This window comes from Kryptolebias marmoratus, linkage group LG5 (assembly GCF_001649575.2).
Source record: "Kryptolebias marmoratus isolate JLee-2015 linkage group LG5, ASM164957v2, whole genome shotgun sequence".
Taxonomy (NCBI): Eukaryota; Metazoa; Chordata; class Actinopteri; order Cyprinodontiformes; family Rivulidae; genus Kryptolebias; species Kryptolebias marmoratus.
Genome location: NC_051434.1, coordinates 11,324,156 through 11,348,964, shown reverse-complemented (window position 1 = coordinate 11,348,964; position 24,809 = coordinate 11,324,156). Strand labels below are relative to the sequence as shown.

Genomic DNA, 24,809 nt, shown 5'->3' with positions numbered 1-24,809 from the left:
ATAAATACGGATAAACATTGTTTTTGACAACTATCTTAATTAAAGGTTTTTTATTTCTTTAAGAACAAACAAACTGTTGGTGTGGGCGTGTCTGCTAAAATTAACACGGCGCTTTGGTGACACCTAGATGCTAAACTGCCGCAGTTTACTGTAACATTTGCCCATCAGAAACAAATACACAAAACCAAACCATAGAGACAAGCCACGTTTACTATTAGTCATCTTTATTTATTCATTTATTTATTTTTCATGTATTTCTTTATTTTCTTAAACATAAAACTGTTAAAACGGCTGTCAAACAGAGGACATTAGTTTCACAACCAGTCATGTCAGCCATTATCTGAGCCTTTCCTGATCTTTCCTCTCTCTTCTCATTGGTTTTTGTTTCAGTCCTATCCATTGTCCTACCATTCTCCTAACTCTTAAAGCACTTGGCACTACAATAATACCTCAAGATGCATCCGTTTTGTTGTCATTTTAAACTCTGGCAATAAAAGGGGCTAGTCTTTCAACATATTGGTGAGATAAATAACATTACGATCCTCCGAGGAGCATTGAGCAAAATAATCTGATTCTAGGGCTCTACAGTCACTACATGTTGTTCCTGAATGTTCTGTGCTGACATTTGGTTCAAAACAATTAAACTGATATGACTGGCAGATTTCATCAGATGTGTAAATTTCTGTTCATAAATAATTATTCTTCTGCGGCTCAAAGTCTGAATGACTGGGAAAACAAAAGCCAATTCATAATCTCTTACAGCGTTAAGTAAATTGACAATTGCACATATCTACCCTAAATAAACTTTAAATACATAAAATCATGTGATTGTCAAATACTTGAGGTGCCTTTACTCACAGTCTCATACCCAATATCTTAGATCTGGGGAGGTTTGCTTTTCACGTTTGAAGCCATGACACAAGCTAGTTAGCCTCGATCGATATCCTGAAACACACAGCAATGAATCTCAAAACTGGACATCTCAGTCCACTTAACTACGGCTATGCCACAGTTGTATCAGTGTGATAAACTATCCAGATTATCTCTGAACAGTGGGGGTCAGGGGGGGGGACTGGAAACCTACTGATGTAAACAGGTTAGCCTGTGGCGCTAACCTAATATGAGATGTAAACAAAGGCTATGTGGTCAAGTAGGAGATCGTTCACAGGGCTACTGACAGGACTGGATCTGGGCCTACGAGTCAACAGAACCACACAATTCACAGGTGCCTCTCGTCCCCGAAGCATTTAGTGCCAACAGAATGCTTTTTGACGTTCAAGGTCTGAATCTTAGGTCCTTTTTTTCTTTTTTTTGTAAAACAGCAACTGTTTTTCCTTTACATAAAAAAAGACAAGCATATGCCCCCCCTCCCTCTCTGAATAGACAGGCATGGACAATTACAATAAGCACTGAAAATAAGAAAACAATTTTTGTTGGCCTTACTTGAGTTTTTTTTTTGAACGAGTGGTTCTAAGTGTTGCACTTTTTTTTTCTTTAAACATTCTCTGTACAAATGGAATCTCAACATAAGTTGTTTTTTTGTTTTTTTCCCAGATGAACAAATATGTTACATGTCCTGTATTGTACTTCCTGTCTGTCCCAAGTTGTCCACACTGCAGAGCTGAGCTGGCTGTGACAAAGCTTCAGTAAAGATCTGCATTTCCCCCACAGCACAGCTCTGTGTCTATTGGTCAAAGCAGATTGAATCACAGGATGGTCACAGAGAGGTGTCGTGTGATTGGCTGAGATGACACTCCACAGAGTCCTGTTTTCCAAGATGATCGTATCTTTTTTTTTGTTTGTTTGTTTGATCACATGGCCTATCTGCAGCAGTCCATTTGCAGTCCTTTACACCCAAAGGTGGGGCGTCAGGGGTGTGTGGGGCAGCATGGAGTGGAGAGCCTGGTTTCGTCTTTAAAGGAAGAAGGAGAGAACAAGACAGAGAGAAAAAGAAAGAAAGTCCATTCATTCGCGTCTCTTTCCTCAAACCTCTCCGCAGCTTAAACCCAAACTGCTGCGATGCCGGTCGGCGAGCAAGAAGAGAGAGAAGGGGCGGTTTGAACTGATCGGGGATCAGTGGCAGTCTGGATTATCGATCGGTGATCAGGAGCAGTGAGCGGGTCCAGCCCCTCCTCTCTCCTTCGCCACCCCCCAGTCTCCTCACCCTCCAACCCTCTTAATCAGGCCAGATCAGAGCAGCAGGACCTGTAGACAGAGGTGGCCCCCCCTGGCCCTCCACTGTCAGAGGATGATGCAGCAGCGGCACAGACGCTGGCCACCTCCGTGTACAGAGGGAGGGGGCGTTACTGGGGCGAAGTACGCGTGCACTTTGATCTCTGGAAGCTGCGCCTGTGTAGGAAACAGATGCATTGATACATCAGTTAAAAAAGAAAAGAACAACTCAACATTTCTGTAAACATTTGAGGAAATGTAACTATGAGCATATGACTAATAAACTGATTTGCTAAAAGGTGTATTAGGTTGACTGTATTTTTGTGTTTCATGTTCATAATGATAAATTTAGGCAAAACTCCAACAGTGTCTGTAAGAAGGAGTGATGTTTAAGCTTATTAAAAGCCCCGTGTGTGTAATTTTCCATCGCTCACCCTGATGCGTTTGATGCCAGCCCTTGTGACTTGCTGACAGTCGTAGAGCTCGATGCGCTCCAGACGGTGGCAGTTCTTCAGGTGCTCGAGCGTCACGTCGGTGATAAGGGGGCAGTTGTCCAGCTCCACCACCGTGAGGCGCTCTTGGCCGCAGGTGCTGCCGCTCAGAGCTCTGATGCCGTCATCTGTGATCAGCTCGCAGTGGGACAGGGACTGAAGGAAACAGGAGATGCTTGTTGGAGACGCTTCGAATGAGCAGCACAGACTCAGAGCTTCCGGGTGTAAATGCTTACCAGTGCTTGCAGCCGCGGGCAGTGGATTGACAGCTGAACCAAGGTGTTATCTGTCACCTGAGGAGAGGACAGCCCTTGATTAGTGAATTGTCCTCACTTGACTCGGGACAGCCAAGAGGCTAAGCTCCCGGCGTGGAGTAATGTGTTGCATGACAATGTTCTAAATCTTTCTCATCTTCTCCCCCTTCTGATTCAAATGCTACATAACTGGATTACTAACTCCCACTCTTGACAGGAAAAACACTTATCAACACAAACATGTCCGCCTTCTTCCTACAGTCTGACCTCTTTTCAGTCAAACAGATAAAAAAACCAGAAACAATTCCAGACTCAACTCGAATTTACAGCAAACAAGAAGATCACGGATTCGCTTACCAAAATACATTCTTCTAAGTCCATTTTTTCAAGTTCGTGGCAATTCTGTGAGGATAAACAGATGGACGGTTTTGTGACAAGAGCATCCAATTCAGCTTAAAAAAAAACAAGGCGAAAGGATGGTTAGCCTCACTAAAGGCTGACAGAAACTCACCCTGGCGAGTACAGTGAACCCAGCGTCTGTAACATGGGAGCATCGCGCAGCTTCGAGGATTCTTGGAACGCAGACAAACACAACTTGTGAAGCAACAACATTTTTAAAAAAAAATAAAGCTGTTTTCCTCGTGAGGGATTCTGGGACAGGTGTGCTTCTTACTTGAGCTGAGGACAGTTGAGTCCCAGCGCGGTGAGAGAGGCATCGGTGATGTTGCTGCAGCCGGACACGCAGACGATCTGCAGCTTGTGGCATCCCCGGCACAGGCTGACCAGGCCTTCGTCTGTTATTTGCTGGGCGGCACGCGGCGCACAGAAACAAATGACAAGGGCACACAGACACGCAAACACATCCCTCATGCATTACTGATACTCTCTCTTCCTCCCGAGATCCAACAATCAAATGTTTGTCTTACTGTGCAGGACTGCATGTTGATGGTGGTGAGTTCAGGGCAGTGTTTCTGTAGGTGTTTCAGAGCTCCGTCGTCCAGCTGGGGTCAAGTAAAAAAAAGGTATATTTTTATTTTCAATTTAAGATTAAATAAAACACACAATGTCAATTTTTTCCCCAATAATCAGAGGAGCCTTCACTTGATGTTGCTGCTCTCCCAGTGAGATGATTCAATGGTCATATAAAGTGTGGTAAAAATTTGGCCCATTTAAGCTGGTTCTTGGTAACTTCTGCTGATTTGGGTGGGAAAATAAAACAAGCACAGCCTCAAGATGTTTACAAAGGCAACAGAAAGAGAAAATTCGGGCTTCAGATAAGCCTTCTTTTAAAAAAATGTATTTAAAACCAACACTATTAAGTAAAACACCAAAAAGCACCACAGATTGGAGGCAACAAAAAGTGGGAACAAACAGACACTTCCTTTTAATATGGTCTGATTTATCTTTTCAGCACAAGAAACAAGTTGAATTCTTATTTATTTGTAAAAAAACCTCAAAATTGTAGGCATTTCTTTAAAGTTTGCTGACATTTTACTAACTTGCTTTACATTTTCTATTATTATTATTATTTTCTATTCCTATGTAGAAAAGAACCTGATCAGGCAACAATTAACCACATTTCTAAAAGATAAAACTACTGTGCCTACTACCCCTTTTATATACAAAGCACATGAGGAGATTTGGTAAACAATTAGAGAAATTGCATTTTTCTGCAAAAATGCTGAATGCAAAGAACATATAAGCAATAACGTTTTATAACAATAAAACAATGTGTCAGAAAATGAAACCGTTGGCTCCTCCTGAGTGTCTCGAATCGCTCTAAAATAAAGTAACTCTACTGGTGTGCTTACCTGTGTGCAGCCTCTGAGGAAAAGCGCTCGTACACCAGTGCAGCCTCTGGCTAAGGCCTCGATGCCGTCACGTGTGATCTGGTCGCACCAAGACAGGTTCAGCATCTCCAGCATTCTGCAGCCATCACTGAGCAGGTAAAGGTAAGAGAGAAAAAGAAAAAAAAGGGGACACACGAGCCAAATGCAAAGGTTTTATGAAACAAAGTGCACCAAGTGAGGAGCGTGAGGACTGGAGGAAGAAGGCGCTGCATGGGCTGCAGTAATTACAGTACCTGAGGGCCTTGAGGGAGTGGTTGCTAATTGACACGCAGGAAGTGAGATCTAACTGTTTGAGCTTGGAGCAGAACTTGCTGAGGCTGAGGCAGGTGCTGTCCGTGATCTTGGTGCAGCCGTTCAGGTTCAGCACCTCGATGTTTCTGCAGTTCTGAGCGAACGTCCTGGGAAACAGACGATTTGTTAGAAGCGCTTCGGCGGATAACTGAAAAGTCAGATTCCAGCAGAAGCTCGGGAGCTAATTAACGCAGGTTTACACACGTCCTTGGGGGGAACTGCTCTCGCTGCACGTGTTGCGTTTGTACAAAAGCTAAGACTCGCCGAGGAACATCTCGTGCTTCTTTAAATGCGTCTCTTTTAGTAGGACCAAAAGTCTTTGAATAAATTTAATAAAAAAAGATAAACCAATTCACTGTAAGCTGTTTTATTATTACTTCAAATGGGTACAAAGTAAACTGAGATTAAATATATTTAAGAAAAAAAGAGATTCTAGTAAAATCCCCTGGGAATGAAGAAATACAAGCTGCTTAAACTTTAAACATAATCACACAGAGATAAAAAAAGGGCAAGTAAACAAACCAAGAAGAGGATGAGTTTTGGTGAAAGTCATTAAATCTTTATCCTGTATGTCAGAGAGACAAAGAGAATCTCACTTCATGGAGGCATCGCCGACACTCAGGCAGCCTCGGAGGCTGAGCTGCCTCAGGAAGCCACCACAACGCTTCGAGATGTTCTCCACCACCCGGCCCTGAGGAACAGAGACAGGAGGAAGATCTGAGCAACGGGACGGTGGATCAGCGGCGCCGTCACAGTCGAAAACCGAAGCCTGCTGTACCCAGCACCGAGCCTCGGGCTGGGCACGGCTAACGTGGGAGCACCGGTCCGTCACCCGCTCACCTCTATGTCCGTCTGGAAGTTGAACAGGTCGATCTTCTGCCAGTTGCTGCCATCCAGAGCCAGGACGTTCCACGCCTGAGAGGACACAGAGAAGAGGGTCAGGCAGGGCTGGAGGGGGTTTCTTGTGTCGTGACATGGAGTAAAAACAGCTTGCTACAGTGAAGCAATGGAGTTCTGTGCCTGTAAAACACATCCCCTTTCAAAATGTTCTAATTCAGTCAAAAAAATAATGCTTAGCTTTGAACGATTATCCTATTCACTAACTTTAATTACTTAAAAGTATCAGTAAATGATCAGTTAATAATGAAAAAAAAAAAGAAACAAGTGATTTTGCAACATAAACGAGTCTAAAGTAACTTAGTAAGATTTGTTACATGTTGTTAACAATAAAAAATATTCCCATCCGCGCTAAATTATTTATAAAAATGAGATTTATCTGACCAGTTGGTTGACATAAACACATTACAGAACAAAATGGCACGAATCTTTTATGCCTTTCCTAAAAAAGAAGCATGTCCTGAATATTTACACTCCCTCTCTTAATAATTAATGTAATCTAAATTATTTGGAATCATATTTTTTTCAATTCGACGCCCTCAGTTGCGTGATTTAGAACCACCGCTTCTCGACTCGGTTCCTTTAAAACGCTGAAATTGTTGATGACTTTGGCTGAATGTTTACAGTCTGCTGAAGGGTCTGACACTGCCCAAGATCAGCTTCAACTGTTTTTTTTTATGTGTTTTTCTGTAGACGGTCGGAGATTTTCCTCCTGAATCTGACATTCTTCTCCGAAAACATCCAAGGAATGTGAGGTACTCTGGTACTAACGTTTCAAAGGTTCATTCAGACGAAGAAGAGAGCATCTGGATTATTAGAGATGTGGCTTTCATTAGGGTAAAAAAAGCAGAAAAGATGATATCTTATCATCATTATCCATGCAGTCAGCCATGATGATGATAATGAAATGCATTTCCCCCCTTTTATTTTCAATCATTAAGCCTAAGAACCTTGTTAAAGTTATCGCCATGATGAGAAATGAGGTCTGGATTAATAAACCAAAGGAAAACATCAGGAGGTCTAAGCAGACGGAGCAGGACTGGACCCTCCATGAGGTCTTGGAGCTGCCCAGCATCAGACCCGGGTCTCATTAAGAGTCTGTGGTGAAAACTAAAGACTGAAGGCTTCAAATAAACCTTCTAACATTCAGGGCTCAAAGATTAATGCAGAAGAGAACTAATTAAGAATCACAGCTGAGATTTCAAAAAAACAAAAACTCAACAGTTTGTCTGTAAAAAACCCAAAATAATTAAAATGTTTAAAAAAAATGCTTACAATACATTTGAGCCTTTCTCATAATTTTAGAAATCACAAATAATTTTATTCAATTTTTTAAGGTCCATTGCATATCAAAAAAAATTTGAGACAAAAAGTATTTCCAGGAGAGGTATTTCACTCATGGAGGGACACCACCAGAGGGCACTTTATCATCAAAATAAAAATTAAAAAAAAGAATAAATAAAACCTCACAGCAGTAAACTGGTGTTAGGAAAAGTAAGTGCTAATGTGAGGACACGAGTGGTTCGAGGGGTTCAGAGTTCTTACCTTGGACACCTGGGCACACCTACAGAGTGTCACCACATCGAGATACGAGAATATTCTGCGGAGAGAAACGACAGAGAGGTTGGAGCTCATCGTGGATAACGATCAGCGTCAAAAATCTCCGTCACCAGCGAAATGTCGGCTTTGATACTCTTCATCAACTGCACCAAAAGGGGAAAGGGCGATAATGTTTTACCCTCCATCTGTGTGTGTTCGTTTGCCTGCTCTGTTAGAAAAAAATATCACATAAACCAGAACACAGATTTTAAATAAAACTAAGAAAGTAATCACCGGATGCACATCCACAGCTACCTTAGTCAAAATGGCCGCCAAAGCAACAATTCAGTCAGTTTTACAGATATTCAGCTAAAATTTGGCAGCTGAACATCATCCCCAACACATACTCTGAGCTTTAGGGCATTATGCAATATTTTTGTTTAATACTTTGGCATTAACTGTTAACGTCAACCCTGTTAGCAAAATATCTCATGAACCACTGGATGAACTGAATGTACATCTACAACTCATTACCGTCTAAAGTCAACCTAATTCAAGATGGCCGCCACAACTATTTGGCCTTTGTCCACACAAAAATGGCTACAACATACTCCGAGCCCTAACAGATCTCACGTAATGTCACACGGCTACAGCTCTGCCTCCTCCCGTCATTAGGTGGTTTAATATATTCTTGTTGGTGGGGAGTTTAACAGCGCGTGGTGGTTTTTTAGGTTCGCAGTGGAGGAGCCTGTACATTTTCACTGCGTTTGAGCTGATGGCCGGTTCAGCCACAAAGGGCCGCATGCAGCAGGCTACTGGGTCAGCTCAATCCATTAATCTGCCAATGAGTAATCTCTGGCACTCAGACAGGCTGGGACAGACTCACAAACATACAGCACACGGGGACTCGCATAAACCCGAGCGTGCGGCCAAACGTGTACAGCCTCCTCTTCGTTAATCACTAATAAAAACCACAGGCTCGCTCTCGCGGGACTGACCCCAAAGCAGCAATCTGTAGAAAATGTAGCTGAGATAATTGGTGGCAAAAGTTTCGAGTGCAGCTGGAGTCTGCATGTCTCTTTGACCCCCTCTGAGCACGAGCCGGCTGTTGTCTCCTTCACATCAGTCTGTGTTTTGATGTGTTGTGCTGGGGCATGTTGGGACATGTCTGTGTAATCTATACCATAGTCTTGAGTCAGCGAGAACATTCGTACGATTAATAAACAAAGCAGCACGAGCCTGGCAGCCACACGCTTTCACACAGAGACGACCGCACGCAGCCGGAGCCGCTGACCAAATCCCACTCATCGATCTTGCTTCTAATAACTGGTTAATGGCCACGACTCTGATCATCGACGGACTGTCGGTTTTAATCAAACACGACCCCACTTTCCATTAAGTGTGTCAGAGAGGCCTTTTACCGACCCTCAGAAATCAGTTAATCACACTCTGAGGAAAGCAAACATTCAATCTGATTGAATGTTTCTGGCATTTAATAATCAAAGATAAGACCAACTCTGAAGAGGCTGGAAATATAGACCTTTCTATCGCTGATGTGGACATTTTATTTTTATATATATATATATAAAGCAGAAAAAGGAACCAGAACACAGCCAAATTCAGAGGCACAGTCTGAGTAATTTAATTTTTTCACCTCATTACACACAAGAAAGCACAGAGACACAGTGTGGAGGGGAAAAAAAAGCTAATAGCTCCTGACTGCGCCGTCAGATCCTGCATGAATTTGTCTACTTTATTTTCAGACAAGATTTGAATGACGACAAGACGTACGCCTGACCCATCGAGCGTGGCTAGATAAGAGCGAGCTGAGCTTTTGAACGCAGTCTGAGGCCGGTTGCCACGGCAACGGCTCAGACATAATTTTGGGTGTTGTCGATCGGGGGAGCGTGCTGAGTCAGTGGTTTTTTTGTTGTTGTTTGGTTTTTGTTTTTTTTTGCACGTGGGGACCCTGAACCTCTCTGAGCTCTCTCTCCGAGGCGCCTCTCTCTCTCTCTCTCTCTCTCTCTCTGTCTCTCTGTCAGACGTGACGGCTGTTTTTCACAGTTTATATCCGACGCCGCCGCTGGCCCAGATAGCAGCTGTTTGTAATGCACCAGCTGAGAGGAGGCAGGCCGGCACAAAAAACAAGAGCAGAACTCAGACTCGCGGATCAGACATAAGCACCGACGCTAAAGAGAATTAATCAAATTAACCGAATAATTAGAAGATATTCTTAGAGGAGCACAGTTGCCAAAATATACCACATGAATGATGCATTCCAACCATTACAAACCCTCGCAGGGTTCGCTTGGCATGTTTCTGAGCTGGAATACAACAAAAAAAAAGGTTTCTTTTCTATAGTTTCAGTTTAGAGAAGCAGCTGCTTCTTTATTAAAAGCACAAGTTGTTCTGATAAATTAATTTCCATAAAGAAGTACCATTTGGGGACAATTTGATGCTTTTCTTAGCTCATGCTATTGGATTTTGGACTGTTGACTGAAACGAATTCATTTTAGGTCTTTATTCAGAAACTGTACGGACAAAATGACTAATCAAATAACAAAATAAAGCAGATTAAAGCAGAATAAGTAAGCTGTTGTGATTTGAAAGCGCCGCCTTGTGTTTTGAGGTCTGAAGAGAAAAAGCAAAGTTTAGAAGTTTAAAGTTTAGTCTATATCTTTTTTTTAAAAAAAAGCCTATTTGTGATTAGTGACATCAGGTCAAAGGTTAACAGACACAAAAATACCAGGGTGGATTTTGAGTTGTTTATTTTTCCGTCACCAGCATGTCAAAGACACCTCCATTTTTACCACAGGTTGGACATTTGTCTCCTGTTTTGATTATCTGTTGAACACATTTTTCCCTTTAAGACAGAAATGTTTCCTGAGCAACAACCTGCGACTCAAGTCCTGAACTTGATGAAACGGGTTGATGTTTAATAGTTGGACAGATGTTGCTTTTAACAGAGTCTACATCCATTTTCCTTCCTCCGAACAAGCCTTCTCTAAAGGCAGCCGAAAGGTTTGCGCTGGTCTGCTCAGTGGATTTATTTCTAAAAGGTGAAGGGTTTGTGTCGATGTTCCTTTGACAATTTTGGACACTGAACTCTGTAAGGATGCAGCAGAGGTTTTCTTTTAACAACTAGCCTTGTGGACTTTGGTAAATCTTCCTGAAGGCCCTTTGTTCTTTGATTTGTCCTTTTTAGCAAATCTTTGAGCCATCTTTAAGAGTTACCTTGGTCTTCTGTATCTAGGCTCGACCTCCACCGGTTCCACTAATTTTCAGTTCTTCCTGACACCGATCAAAAGCCTGACATGAAGGAACGCATGTCGCCCGCCGCCTTCCATGCCAGAGTTTTAAACTAAGAAAACCTTATCTCGAAAAATTATGAAAGTTTAAGCTTTTTTTGTCAAATCTTGAAACAACGTTACATACGATCGCACGCGAGATCTCATCCAATCTGTTAGAGCTCAAAGTATGTGTTGGGAATGAGCCTCTACTACTACCACACCTAATTTTAGCTCAATATCTGTTAAAATTAACTGACTTATAGACATTTTTGTCTTTGCTGAGGTCGATTAGGTGTGGCGGCCAACTTAAAACAGGTTAACCCTAAAATTTAAACAGATGTAGAGGAACATCTAGTGATTATTTTCTGAGACCCTCGTTAAAACTATACACTAGTTTATGAAATGTTTTGGTAACAAATGAACACTGACAAACACACAGACAACTACACCATCAAAAAATGGGCGATAACAAAGAAAACAGTCGGCTAAAAACATTTCTAACAGCCTCCTTTTGTTGTACGGGTTAGTTTTACCGCTGAATGCAAGGAGAGCAACCAGAGCCTCCTGACTGCAGGGATAGTGTTAAAGAGGTTAAGAGTTTCATAAATATACTTTTAAATCTTATGATACAATTGTCATTGTGTTCAACATTGTTTTCATATTAAAGGCGGTGAAACAGCTGATCAAGATGTAATAATTTAGCTCACTTTGTCTGCAAGCAAACACTTCTATGGACTAAAATTCCACATAACATGAAATAACTCACTAATCTTGCTTAAAATACAAAAGAAAATGTTCAGTGTTTTATTTTAGGCTTTTTTGAGAGGTTTAAAGTTATCTTGTACTGAATAGTAAACACAATTTTGACATAAACTTTTGAATGTTGTTGTATAAATGCCACAGGAAGAAGAAAATGTCTCCCTCTGTGTGATGCAGTGAGAGTAAAAAAAGTTAGATAAAAAAAAGAGCTCCAGCTAACCAAGAATCCAGGGTTATAAACAAGATTTACTCTCGTCACAGAGAGTCTTCCTCCCAGCTGATGTTGTGTAACTATCCCGATCCGACACATGAGACTGCAGGTCATGTGCTGGGAGCTTCCAGCGCACCAGTGAAACAGTGATGGGCGTAATGGGCGTACTGGTGGTGCAGATGGAGCAGCAGCGGAGCACAGCACTGCAGAATTCCCCACCAGCTCAGAGAAACTATTTATAGCACGCACACATGCACAGACATACGGTTTGCATAGACCCGGGAGTGTTTCTCACACACACAATCTAGCATCAGTCAAGCGCAAAAATGAACCCGAGTGCCAGCAGAGGTTCCTGCAGGTGGGCCTCTCTCCAAGACGCGAGCGAACACACACTCGTAAACGTGCGGAGTGTCAGATTTACGAGGTGTGTGCAGCTGCTGTGTGACAAAATACAGATCTGTAGGTCACACATCTGGAAAAAAACACAAAACTAATTTCAGGCCAGGGAAGTGGGGGTGGCGGCGTACATTACGCAAAACAAACAAAAAAATACACATACTGGTGACAAATTAAACATTTATACAGTTCAAGGCTGATTCAGCTCATGAGTAACTCTGACCTAAGCTCTCCTCTGAGGGCGTTTGTGTTGTCATAGTGCGTGTGTGTGCGTGTGGGATTGTGTTATTTGTGTATCATCAACCTTACCTGAGTAGGAGCTCTTTGGGGAGCTTCTTGTTGATGGGGGCTTCATCGCTGTTGGAGAACACCTGCCGAGACACAAGATAAACAACAACAACAACAGTAAGCGCGCTGTGCGTTTTACGAGCTGAAATCGAAACACTGTCAGTACATTAAGCTCATTCAGTCAGAAAGCCTGAGGATCTTTTCATTTTTCTCCTCAAACCAGAACAGAAACAGACCCCTGCTTCATGTTTACATCAACAGCTGAGAACCGAGCTATCACTTCTTTAAGCTACGCTAATAAACACACCATGTCCCCTGCTTGCAAGCTTATAAATCTGTCAGCCTGGTCAGCTTGTTGGTATGCTTATCTCAATTAGCCTACTCTCTGGATGTCTGGCCATCTGCTGAGCGGCATACACACACTTGCACACTCGTAGGTGATTCAAGTCAGACCTCTCTGAGTGAGGAACAGTGGCAGAACGTTCTCGATCAGGTGGGCCGCATTCAGCCATGAATTTAGATTACGGTAAAACACCCACAACCTCTGTGCCGTCGCAGACACGCAACCCCCCCCACCCCCGCCAGTGATATACCGCTCGCATCCTCAAAGACTCAGCAAGTGTTTCTAATGAGAGGACTCCCCGGTGTGTCACATGCAAACAGCGAATCTGAGAACAAAAAAGGGAAGGGGGGAGCCAGGAAGGTGCAGGATGAGTGCGGGTTGATCCTGAAAGGCAGTTGCAACCTCCTTAAAATAGAAAGCACTGGAGGAGAGGGAAAACAGGATCAAAAAGGAAGCGAGAGACGAAAGCCGAACGAAGGAATTGCACTACAGTGACGGGGAACTGAAAAACAATTATTAAAGTAATTAATAAAAATCAAAAAAGGCAGACCACAAGGGAGGCAATTTGTGCTTAAGTGGGGTGGAAAAAGTCAACAAAAAGAAAGAGAGTTCTGGTCAATTTCAGCAAAATGTTAACCAATCTGATGTGAATTTTAATTTTTCTAATGTGAGAACAACAAAACAGACAAAGAAGTTTGAAATATCTGCCTATCTTGACTAACTATATCTATAAAGGACTTATTTTATTAATGCTACCCTCACACCTCCATAGATTCTTACTTGTTTCAAGTGTGTGTTATTTACCCAGCATTGTAGCGTCCAAATGTTACATTTTCAGACCCTTTGAAAGTCATATCTTCAACCATGTCTTTGATTTGCACAAAATATTTTTCGATGACGAAAGCAAAACCCATTTCTGGAGCATTCAGTTAAGTTTAGTTACGAATAAATTGTTAAAATGAGCATTTTACATCAACATTCAGACCATTTGCTGTTTGTTCATCTGGTTTTTGCTGTTGTTTAAGCAACTTAACTGTGGTCCACCTAACAGCAGCCATGAAGGAACACTATATACTGTAAATAAGGTGGATGGTTTCAAATTGAAAAACCAAGGACACAAGGTTGAGAAAGTTATTTTTAGACCAGTGAGACATCCAAGGCACTGAAATAGCCCAAAAGCATAAGAGTTTGTTGGAAAGGCATCAAGTCTTCTAAGATGTGGCTCCCAGATTCAAGAGTCTAGGTCGCTTGGGAAACCAAGACAACAGTGATTATTAGAAATGAGATCCAGGAACTGGAAATAGGAGATTAAAGAAAGACAAGCTCCACATATCAGGCTTTTTAACATTACAGTGGCAAAACAGAAGCCAGAGGTGGAGGCAATGTGCACAACAACCTGCGGAGAATTGGCCAAAAGGCTCCTGAACCGTCAGACAACAACGAAGCAAACTCCTGTTATCAGAATCCACAAAGATTGAACTATAAAGCCACGACTGTCGTAAGGTGAGCGTGGAGAAAACCAGACTGTGAGCATCAGCTTAGAAACCCTCATCCCTACAGTCAAACATGGTGATGGCGCTATGCTGCTGTGGGAATGTTAGGTACTAATCGGAGCAGGAAGAAAAAAACGGTTACAGGACAACACTGGACATTCTTCAGTGCTCGAGATCCCAGGTTATGATGAAGCTTAACATCCCGACAAGAGAGATGAAACATGGCCTGATAGAATAAAAACAGTATTCAGGAAAAATAAATAAATAAATAAAACCAGCTGGTTACATCTTCACAAGCTCCTCATTTAGAGCCAACCCTGGTGCACAATAACCTTATTAGACGAGGCAGAAGAGCAGCATTCCCAAGCAGGGAGCTCCTCTCTGCAGTCAGATTCCTGTTCCTGGAGAGCTGCTGTTCAGTGAACGAACTGCATGGAGTTTCTTTACCAAATAAAATAAACTATAATCAGATCCAGATCTTGTGACACGTTCAATTTGGAGCCTTTAATAAGACAAATACGAGGAAATTATGCCAGGAGCATCTGAGCTTTTTAAGAAATCCAACCCAAACCCCCGACTCCCTACCATTCAGTGGTAGGGAGTCTAGAAGCCTACTGGTGATTAAATGCATCAAAATGCATCAGCACCTTCTGTCCTGATCCGCTCACACCGAGCATGTGAGCACCCGACAGAGGAAGTCAAGTACCGTCAAGTCAAACCCTAAAGAATCTCAGCAATGTGTGAATAACGTGGCAGAGAAACACTGGCATTTGGACGGGCTGGTATAAGGCCTGAGCGCCGACATGGAGGGGGATGTTGACAGCAAACATAAAGTTTATTAGGCCACAGTTGTCGAAGTGAAAGTCTGGTTGCAGGCTAAGCGCACCAGGTCAACACACGTTTGAGCTAAAAAGACAGGTTCGCACACAGTCGCGTCCTAAAAGTTTGCATTTTGGAGCTGATGCAACAGCTGATGATTCAGGAAGTAAAAAACTTCCAATGTCAGTGCTGTGATTAAAAAACTAAAAGGATCATCGCTTCTGAAGTTCCCAGAGTTCTTCTAAAAGAGTTTAAAGACACGATCGTTGGGCCTTCAGCAGACAGCGCTGAGATTACGTAAACAAAACTGAGCAACCGTTAGCTGAGATCGATACTGATCAATCCTGCAAATTCAATGAAAGTGATAGGAATCTACAGCAGACTTATATGGGTTCTGTCCCCCCGCCACACACACACAAACACATTCCATCTCTCCATTTATATCCTTGAAATTCAGCTTTGAATAATTTAAAGGTCAACCCGAGCATCTTTCTCCACTGACAAAGTTTCACAACAGCACATGGCAGATGTCAAACGCACCAACGCCGATAGATTTGTTGCAGGCCAACGTCAGCTGACTGTATCTGCGTACAGAGCAGTGACGCTGCACTGTTTACATGTTTGTTTGGCAGCTGTTGCCACACTTAAGTTTTTTTAAGTTTGTTGAAAAGTAGATTTAAGGTACTCATTACAAACTATAGAATAAAACAGAAAAAAGATACCCTGAAACGTATCAGACAGTGCAGTTTGAGTTAACTCCAGTAGTTTTGCAGACATATGGATATGCACTTCTGAAATGTGGGTATGCATTTAGTGTAAACAAAACACCCAGAAGCTTGAGTCATGTGTCTGACCTACATTAGGCTGCCCATAGTCCATTTTATTTTAGACATTAGTTCAAATTTTCCAGAAAAATTAATAAAACACGCCCTCGTTTTCACGGTTATTTCAATTTAGACTGATTTAAAACCTATTTGCACATTTTACTCAACAGATCTGAGCGTAAATATGCACCGATACATCAAAACTGTCAGATTTCTCAATCCCAAACGGCTCTTCCATGGAGTTATTTTCAGTCACTTCGGCTGTTTCTATAGGCAAAAAAACGCATGTGATAGATGGCAGCCATTCACAAATTTTGCTTACAAATTTTTAGCCTAGGATCACATTATCAATCAATATGATAAAACAAAAAACTGAGTGGATTTTATTTGTTTATGATATCCTTTTTTTAACCGGTCTTCATGACAATGCAATGAGTACCTTTAAAGGTATGAATACACAACAATATTTCAAAGTAACACATTTAAATCGAGCAACAATGGTGGATAAGTCATTTGGGATTGAGAAGTGCTCTGCACTGATTTGTTGTGTAAAGTATGCAGATAGGTTTGAAAAGAGATTAATAAAAAATAACACTGAAACAGTAAACTTAACGGTCTCAGAACAGCTTCCCAAAAGCCGCGTGCGTTTGAATGGCGAGCTCCGTCTTTAAGGCACTCCACCGCCCCGATACTTAATCTCGAGAGCTGTCGTACTCGTTCTTTCGCTTCTCTTTCGCGTTCGGCAGCACATCGTTACATTTCCACCTACACGTCTCCGCCTCGACTCTGCGCTCGTCCGATTCCGCCATATTTGCTCAGCGGACTCAGCTCTGTTTACACTGAGCGCGTACCCGCGTTTCTGGGTTCCATGTCAGCATATCTGGGAAGACGACTGGAGTGAACGCTCTCAAACCGCACCACCTGGTACAGCTCAGGCCAGCCTCTGTTCAGGTTTGATTTTATAGTTTGGTATCAGACAACTTGTCAACTATTTGTACCCTGAACTGTGTCCAGCTTTAACAAGGGGTGATTAGCGTTTTAATGTTAAACACCACTGGTACAAATACAGGTTTCAGGGGGGTTGAGCATGATCACCATTGATGCTTCTTTGGCTGGATGGCTTCACCAACCTGTGTGGCACCTGTCACTTTTAGGAGGTGTCACAGGTTTTCTCAGGGGTGTTATGAGCCTGACCCAGCCTGAATGCTACGTTCCCCGCCACCCCCCCTCCTGAAAGCCTGTAACCTCAGGGCGACGGTGGCAGGCCAGCCTCGGCCCTGATATATCGACTCTCCCGCCGGCCACAGCCCTCCTGCCTCCCTGTCCCGCAGTCCTCAGCTCCATGTTGTCGCGGTCTGTCGATGGTGCGGCAGGACAACAACAGGATTACCCTTGACCAACAAAAACGCCTCGCAGCCTCTGACGTTAAACACACGCACACAGACACACACACTTTGCTTCTAACACAAGACTCCCTACTAGAAACAAACAGAGTAACCGCTGGTGGTCCCCTCCCTGTGTCATACCTCGAACCGGCTCTTGCTGATACCGTTCATGTCTGCGGCAGCCCGGTTCTGCTTACACTTTGACGAACACCGTTATTGCTGTTTTGTCGCCGTTTTATTTTTGGAGTGCAGGAGCCGAGCTGGAGCTCTGGGTCTTCACACCCTCCTCCTCCTCCTCCACCACCTCCTCCACCTCCTCCGCCTCCTCCTACCCCCCTCTCAGTCTCAGCCGCCAGCGAGGCTCCTGTCTCCGGGTAGTCGAGGGCGGTGGTGTGGGTCCGGAGCGGCCTGCGGTGCCGTGAACGCTCGCTGTGTCGCAGACCAACGACTCCCCCGGCCTGCCTCTCATCACACGGCTAACCAAAATAACAATAATAACATGGACGGTCTGTCAAGTGACTTCACTTCCGCCTCTCCCTTCATAGCTCCGGAGCGGCTCAGCTGGCACCCGAAAAACCTCCCGAGCCGACACCCCCCGGGATAAAAAATAAAATAAATAAAAAAAACAGGAGAAAAAGCGGGGTTAACGTCCGTTATTTTACGTCCCGTTCCACGGTTCCTGTTGTGTCGGCTGGCACGAGCCGCCTTCCTCGCCGTCTTCTGTTTACTTGCAGGGGGAGGGGCGTGCGTGACGTCACTGCTGCGGGAAAAGCACGCGTGGTCGATTTGTTTTGATTGTGAGGTCCTCCGGAGATTTCCCCGCGGACGCCCCGAAACGGCTCGACTGGCCGCGCGCTCCGAAGCGGCGTCGACCGGAGAACCGAGCCGGGAGGAGACATGACACGAACCGGCGCGTGCCTTTGGTTTAAAGCGAAGAAACAGTCGCGTCTGTGGAAACTATGGCAGACCGTTGTTACATATAATCATGCGGCTGCACTCTTAACAATTAAAAGGGCCATTTCTGCTCCTCCTACCAATAAATATGATTCACACAAGCCGCAAAATCTACTTGAAGCTTGAAATAAAGATAACATAACTCATTATTCTTTATATAAAACCATAGTTTCTATGTTTTCCCTCAGTAACTACCTTTAAATATGTTTTAAAAAAATATTTTCTGTTTGAAACACCAATTAGTAAAGGTTTTCTCTTTAAGGAAGTCAACAGATTGCATTGGATCTTTACTTTGTCGCAGTCTCCCATCCTGAGCAGCACATTGGTGACAGTGGAAAGAAATGACTCCCTTTTAACAGGAAGAAAACTCCAGCAGAACCAGAACCAGGCTCAGGGCGGGCGTCCATCTGCTTCAACTGGCTGGGGTTTGAGAGGACAGGATAGAGACAAACACATAATGACAGGTCCAGGTGTAGTTTCTGGAAGAAACTGGAAGAAAGACAAAGACAAACACATGGTAATGATGAAATAGAAATAATTACAGGAGAAAGTAAAGACAGCAGCAGAGTGAGGAAATGTGGTCAGTTTTTCCTCCTTCAGTCTAAGCTTATAGCAGCAGAACTAAAGGATAGCTCAGGAAACCCAAAGCAACCCTAACTATAGGTTTGATCAAAAAGGAAAAAGTCTAAAGCCTAGTCTTAAAAGTAGACAGAGTGTCAGGGTCACAGACAGAAACTGGAAAACATTTCCTCCGGTTTCACCTGTAGATTAAATTTGTCCCTACTTTAGTTTAGACATTTATGGACATTTTACATGTTGTTTAAATATTTTTTCAATCCCAAAAAATGCTCAGTGTGGTCATAACACTTATTTCAAATGCTGTATATTTAATTATTCTCTCAGTCGTTTCTTATTAGATAACCAAATTACCTCTGTAGGTGCTTTTGACTTCATTTTTTTCATTATTATTCCAACGTACTGATGCCTGAAACAGTTTTTTAACTTGTCACACGAAAACTGAATATTCCTAATGACATATCTACTAGTAATACATTTTTAGTATTTAAAATTATATCAAAGATATATTAATAGTTTAAAGTGTTGGATATCTAAAATGAAATTTATTACTAGTAAAGGTTATATTTTAGGTGTATAAAATGCAAGTTTCTCCTCTAAAAAATAATATTTCAAATGGTATCCTGGACAGGAACATTGTGGATATTTGGAGCTGAACTCCTCAAAAATGGCATTCTGGATGTCTGAAATGTTCAATTTGATTATAAAGAACTGACTTGTGAATATTTACTTTGGGTAGCCTAACTATTATATAATACATCAGCTTGCCATACACCATCATCAGAGCTCCCTGTATGAATGAAGGAGTTCCACACCAAAAACAATATGGATGACTTCTGTGTTCCCTGTACATGTTGTAAACTGGTTGGGCATCAGCAGCGACAACAGAACTCCACCCTTTTCACCGAGTCTCCAACATGAGTCACAGAACCAGGAGAGAACATCTCCTCACCTGTTCTCCGCCTCCGCCGCCAGAGGGCGCTCCTGCCCAGCCAGCCTCATCCGGTCACCCTGCGCTGTTTCAGCAAAACCTTGTTTACTCTCATAATTTAGCACAAGTTTGTGGAAAATGGAGAGGAGATGAGGAGGGATCACGTGTTCTGGACTCCAACTACGTGTCTTTACAGTTTATACTGTTTCTTCCTGTGCTGTTTCAGGTTTACTTGACACTGATGGCAATTCTAACTTTATATTTTTAGCAGAAATCACTTTTTTTCACACATATAAATACACGATTAATATGATGGTCAGTGGAGAAACTCCTGCTTGGAGAGGAAGCAAATGTAAAATTAGTGTATTATGAGCCCTTCGTTTAATATGTTCATCTTAAAAAGAATAAAAGTCCCTAAACAAGTTTGTCTTAGAAAACACAGCCTTTATGTATTTATTTTACACTTTTTATTCGTAACAATCAGTGCTCCTTTATAGTATTCTGTTAAACAGTAACTTTTTGTTGCAGAATGTTCCCAATATGAACAAAATATCGTCTTGAAAAGTCAAATATTTGTTTAAAATGGAGTAGAATGGTAATGTATTCGGTTCTGATGCCTCCAAGTAAACACACATTTACTTAGGAAGAAGGGGAAAGAAACAATAAAAAATAAAACCTTTAAAAGATTATTTTGCCATGTAACCTTGCACCTATGATGTTTTCTGTCATTTTAATTCGACCCCCTGACTAAGGGGACCCGGGCCCACTGAAGCTGCAGAAAGGTTTGTTGCTGTCAGGTTTTGATGAAAGGGAAGCACGTTATAGAGAACAGAAAAGTTAAACATTTATTACATTTAACAGCTTCATCTTCTCATTTTTACCTGACTAAGTTAAAGACGTAAAACTGGCTGGATTCAGAAATCAGTTTGTTTTCTAAATTCGGTTTTCCTTACAAAAACACAAGCTTATCTTAATGACAAAAACCTCTTACTTTCATTAACAGAAGCAAAATGTTAGCAAAAGCTGACCACAAGTAGCAAACATTAGCAAAAAAAGAGGCGAAACATAAGCTAAAAGCTCAAACAGAACAGCAGCTAAAAACAATGTAGAATAAAAAGACAAAAGTATTTTAAAGCAGATTTCAAAAGGAACAGTGTTGTTGTAAAATATTTGTAAATAAAGTTAACTGTTTTAAACAATAACTATTAAAGTTATATGAAGCACAAGTTAGAACATCATTTCCTGAATGAGACAAACATTTTGATGTATTATTGGATATAATAGTTGAAAGTATGCAGAAGTAAATAATCGTTGTCAGAAAAAATAAAAAGAACAGGAAAAATATGAATAGCTAAAATAGCCCAAAGTACACAAAAGTTTTAAGATTGCAAAAAAATAAAAATGTTTGGATAGAAAACAGTAAAACAACAGTGAGGATGTTGAATCAACACAGAGAGTAAAAATTAAAAAGGAAATGACCAAACATGTTAATAAACAGGTGCAAAAGTATTAGTTAAATGAATCTAAATACAAAACAAACAGACCCACAGTATCAAAAAGAGGGCCGAAAACAAATATGTCGTAAAAAAATGAACAATCTGATTCAAAAGAACAATAAATATGCCACTAAACTCCTAACAGAACAGTAGATGTTCACAAATGATCAAAATGAGACAAAAAACAAAACAGAAAGGGTTGCCAGTTGATGCAACTTTTACACAATTAGCAAAACAGGAGCCATAAAGGGCTCCGTGAGGCTGTTCATGTATGAAGACAGGCATGACAACACCTGCAATTTATTCCGTTTGTGCAGCACATCTGTCGTCCTGCCGGTTCTCCGTCACGCGGTAATTAACGCTCTCCCATCACACGGATGAAGTCAGCACCCTCGAATAGCTCCTCGCTCGGCCCACGCTGACTCAGCTGAGGATGGCAGCTCCCCGTTGAATGTGTCCCGCGGCTCACAGCGCGTGCAGCACGACGGCGGCAGGTCAGGTCAATCGCCCCGCGCAAGAGTTCAGTACGGGTGACGAAATGTTGCAAATGTCCGAACAGGATGTTCATGAAGCGGGCCGAGAGATGAAGGCTTTTGTCTTCAAGGGAGAGTTAAAGAGCTTTTAGAGGAAGTGCGGTTCAGTGGAAACATTATGAACGACTAATATCTTACCTGTTGTAGACCGCTCCTTGAACAACCTCAGTTTGGAGAAATGCTTTAATTCTGACTGGAATGATGAGCTAATGGCTAGTCTGAGCAGAACCAAAGTAGATAGTCGTAAAACAACTCCAGTCTTAAACTGTTACTCAAAGAGCTATCTACAGCAGGTAAGATGTTGACTATTTATTACCTTCCCACGGGGCCGCATTTCAAAAGATCTGAACTATCACTTTAAGATTCTTCTTCATTTGTCTCGTATTGATTTAATCTTCTTGTTGTCGCCCGCCACCAAGAGGCAAAGGCAAAGCGATGATGTTTATGTCGGACTGTTAGCAAAATATCCAATGAACCTCTGGATTAAAGTGGTGATGTTAAAACTTTATTAATTTTCCCAAAAAGCAGGAACAGCTCTTATCTGTGTGTCTTCCAGGTAAACATCAGCTCAGGAGACGTCTTTTATTCTTTCTTGGTCCTGTATGAAGAGCCTCTCGACTCGCAGTGAATCACTCTGAAAGCCACTTTACTCCCGAGCCACCAGCGCCCTTCCTGTTTGTCCGGACCCCAGCCCTTTCGCTGCGGTTTTTGGAGGCTGTTGCCGTGGAAACAGAGCCATACATCCCTCTGGCCTCCATCACCGGGACCAACAGTGATTTCCTCTGAGTCAGCCGAACACCTCATCCTGACAGGACGCATCTCACGTCGGAAGTTGCTGGTCTCACACATGCGACGAGCAGACTTGCGGTTGTGCGTTTGTGTGTGTTTGTGTGTGTTTACTGTTGCAACACGCAGGCTTGCTTACATGTGCGGATACTGGAAGTCCTGTGAGATTATTACACACCTGTGTGATGTCTGCATAAGAACCCCCCCCCCCACACACACACACACACACACACACACACACTCACACACCCTCCATCTCAGGAGATCTGCAGCGAGAACAATTTTCACCAGCTTCTTCCGGGGAGATCAGGTGTGAATTGCCGTCTCTCTCCTCCTGTCCGCCTCCCACCTCTCCAGAAATAACTCCCAGGGGCAGGAGCACGCCCGATCTCTTCGTCCAAACCTGTAAAGTGGTCATCGGTTTGGGGTAAAAAAAATTGAGGACAAATAAAAAGAGAAAGGTGACCGAGAAGACCGCCTGGCTGCAACAGGACGAAAGGAAACTCAAAACTGGAAATGATGTGAAACTTGGAAAGAAAGTGTGAATCCAAACGGCAGGCGTGACTCCTTAAGGGATGTCTGACTTTTCAAAGTCCCATTTAAAATGTGTAATTTATACGGGACCTGTTTGTGCCAGAGAATCTGCAGCTTTTACTGCTTCTACGTCACAATAATTCAGCAGAAAAGGACAGAATTAATGATAAAACTTGCCTCTGACACAAACACACACACAAAAAGATTCAGAAACTTCATAAAACCTCTGTAGATTTAGACGTTTTACTACAATTTTCTGTTCTGGTCACTTCCCAGTTATATAACTTGATTAAATAAATTCAAGCTTATTGAACATATAAATATTTTTTTCCTGTTGTTGGATGAATTTTTCCACATGTTAGCTTGTCTTATTACAGTTAGACTTTTCTCCGGCCTTATTTATAGAAATTTTTGACCCATTTTTGAGTCCAGTCTTTTATGCCAGACTATTTTTTTAACTGTTTCATTGTGTTACTTATTTGTTAAGCTGCTTAATAATCATTCATGCAATAGAAAGGCACCTAAAACCAGAGATGAACTGCTGCTAAGACCTCAAATTTGTCCTTCTTTTTGTAAGAATATTCAGTGAAAATCCCAAAGAAAACAAGCCAAAGTAGTTTGGTATTTCTGAATCAACAAGGCACTGTTAACAAAAGCTGTCAGCAAAATAAAAACATTGTTATTGTGTGTAGAAAAAAACAAAATCAAAATTAAAAAAATAAACAAAGAAGGCTTTAAAGCAAAGTTCTAGATTTCTGCACAGCACTGGCGCCTGTTTTTTTTATTTTTAATGACATTTTTATTTGATAAAGCTAATGTTTTTGCATCATTCAGTCTTGTTTCAACTATCTTTTATTTTCCCTTCCTCATTTAGTTATGGTTTTGATAAAGACTGGAGACTAGGCTGACGGGCAGGATGACAGAAGTTGTTCTCCAGGTCTCAGCCCGTCCTCACCTGGGTCACTTTAACACCACAGTGTGCGACCTGAGGGACACAGAGACAATCACGTCTTTGTTTTAAAGCACCTCCCTGCTGTGATTCCATCAATCCTGCAGCATTTCTCATAGGCTGAAATGTGGCTAATTAGGTTAATTAGGTGTGTCTCCTATAGGTGAGGGTTTTATCTTTACCTGCAAACTCACTAAAACTCAGCTCCATGTGGGCTGTGGCCGTCTGTCTTAACTGATGCTATTAAATCCTGCTTCAGTGCCTTTCTGTGGACGCTGTCCTTGTCTCATGCTGGTCTCTTCATCATTAGCTATTACATATTTGCATTTTATTTTACTGTCTATTAGCTCATTATGAACTGATTCATTTTCTTACAGAATACTACAATAACTGCACAGAAAATCAATTCAAAGTGAGCTAAATGATGCCTCCTCCACACTAAGCTTGTATTTTTTAAAGAAGTCTTATGGAAAACAAGCTTCTTTTTTGTTTCAAGTAAATTGAATTGTCCTTTTACCACAGCCTTTGCTTAAAGACTCCCCTGGTGTACATACTCTTGGTTTTGCAGCCTGGTCTGTGTCTGTGAAGGAGCTGCCCTCTGCCCACCCTGGAGGTTTTCAGCCGTGACGTGTTTACTGACGGCAAGGCGCGAGTTTTCACACAGGTGCTTCAGCTGCTGGTCACTGCGACTATTTGTGGAGATAAACTGCGCCTCCAGAGCCGCTGCGCTTCGCTTTCTGTCCTTTTT

At 42.2% G+C, this 24,809-nt stretch overlaps 1 protein-coding gene across 1 annotated transcript; it reads right to left on the bottom strand.

The window, feature by feature from the left end:
- Window positions 1–207: 207 nt before the first annotated feature.
- fbxl2 (F-box and leucine-rich repeat protein 2) lies at window positions 208–18,191 on the bottom strand. The gene is made up of 14 exons (XM_017425431.3): window positions 17,444–18,191; window positions 12,460–12,521; window positions 7,501–7,555; window positions 5,899–5,973; window positions 5,655–5,749; window positions 5,001–5,165; window positions 4,729–4,855; window positions 3,844–3,918; window positions 3,591–3,721; window positions 3,429–3,489; window positions 3,275–3,319; window positions 2,900–2,956; window positions 2,607–2,819; window positions 208–2,349 (listed from the first exon to the last, which is right to left on the bottom strand). Exons 1-14 carry the CDS (start codon window positions 17,471–17,473, stop codon window positions 2,242–2,244), a joined length of 1,299 nt encoding a protein of 432 aa, XP_017280920.1. The 5' UTR covers window positions 17,474–18,191; the 3' UTR covers window positions 208–2,241.
- Between the last annotated feature and the right edge of the window lie 6,618 nt (window positions 18,192–24,809).

What these genes read in the sequence shown, in the direction of transcription:
- fbxl2 (XM_017425431.3), bottom strand. Translation starts at nt 17,473, where the DNA reads ATGAACGGTATCAGCAAGAGCCGGTTCGAG. An exon ending in TCAACATGCAGTCCTGCACA is followed by an intron (nt 3,722 to 3,843) that starts GTAAGACAAACA and finishes CGTGCCGCCCAG; the next exon opens with CAAATAACAGACGAAGGCCT. An exon ending in CTGGCATCAAACGCATCAGG is followed by an intron (nt 2,350 to 2,606) that starts GTGAGCGATGGA and finishes TTTCCTACACAG; the next exon opens with GCGCAGCTTCCAGAGATCAA.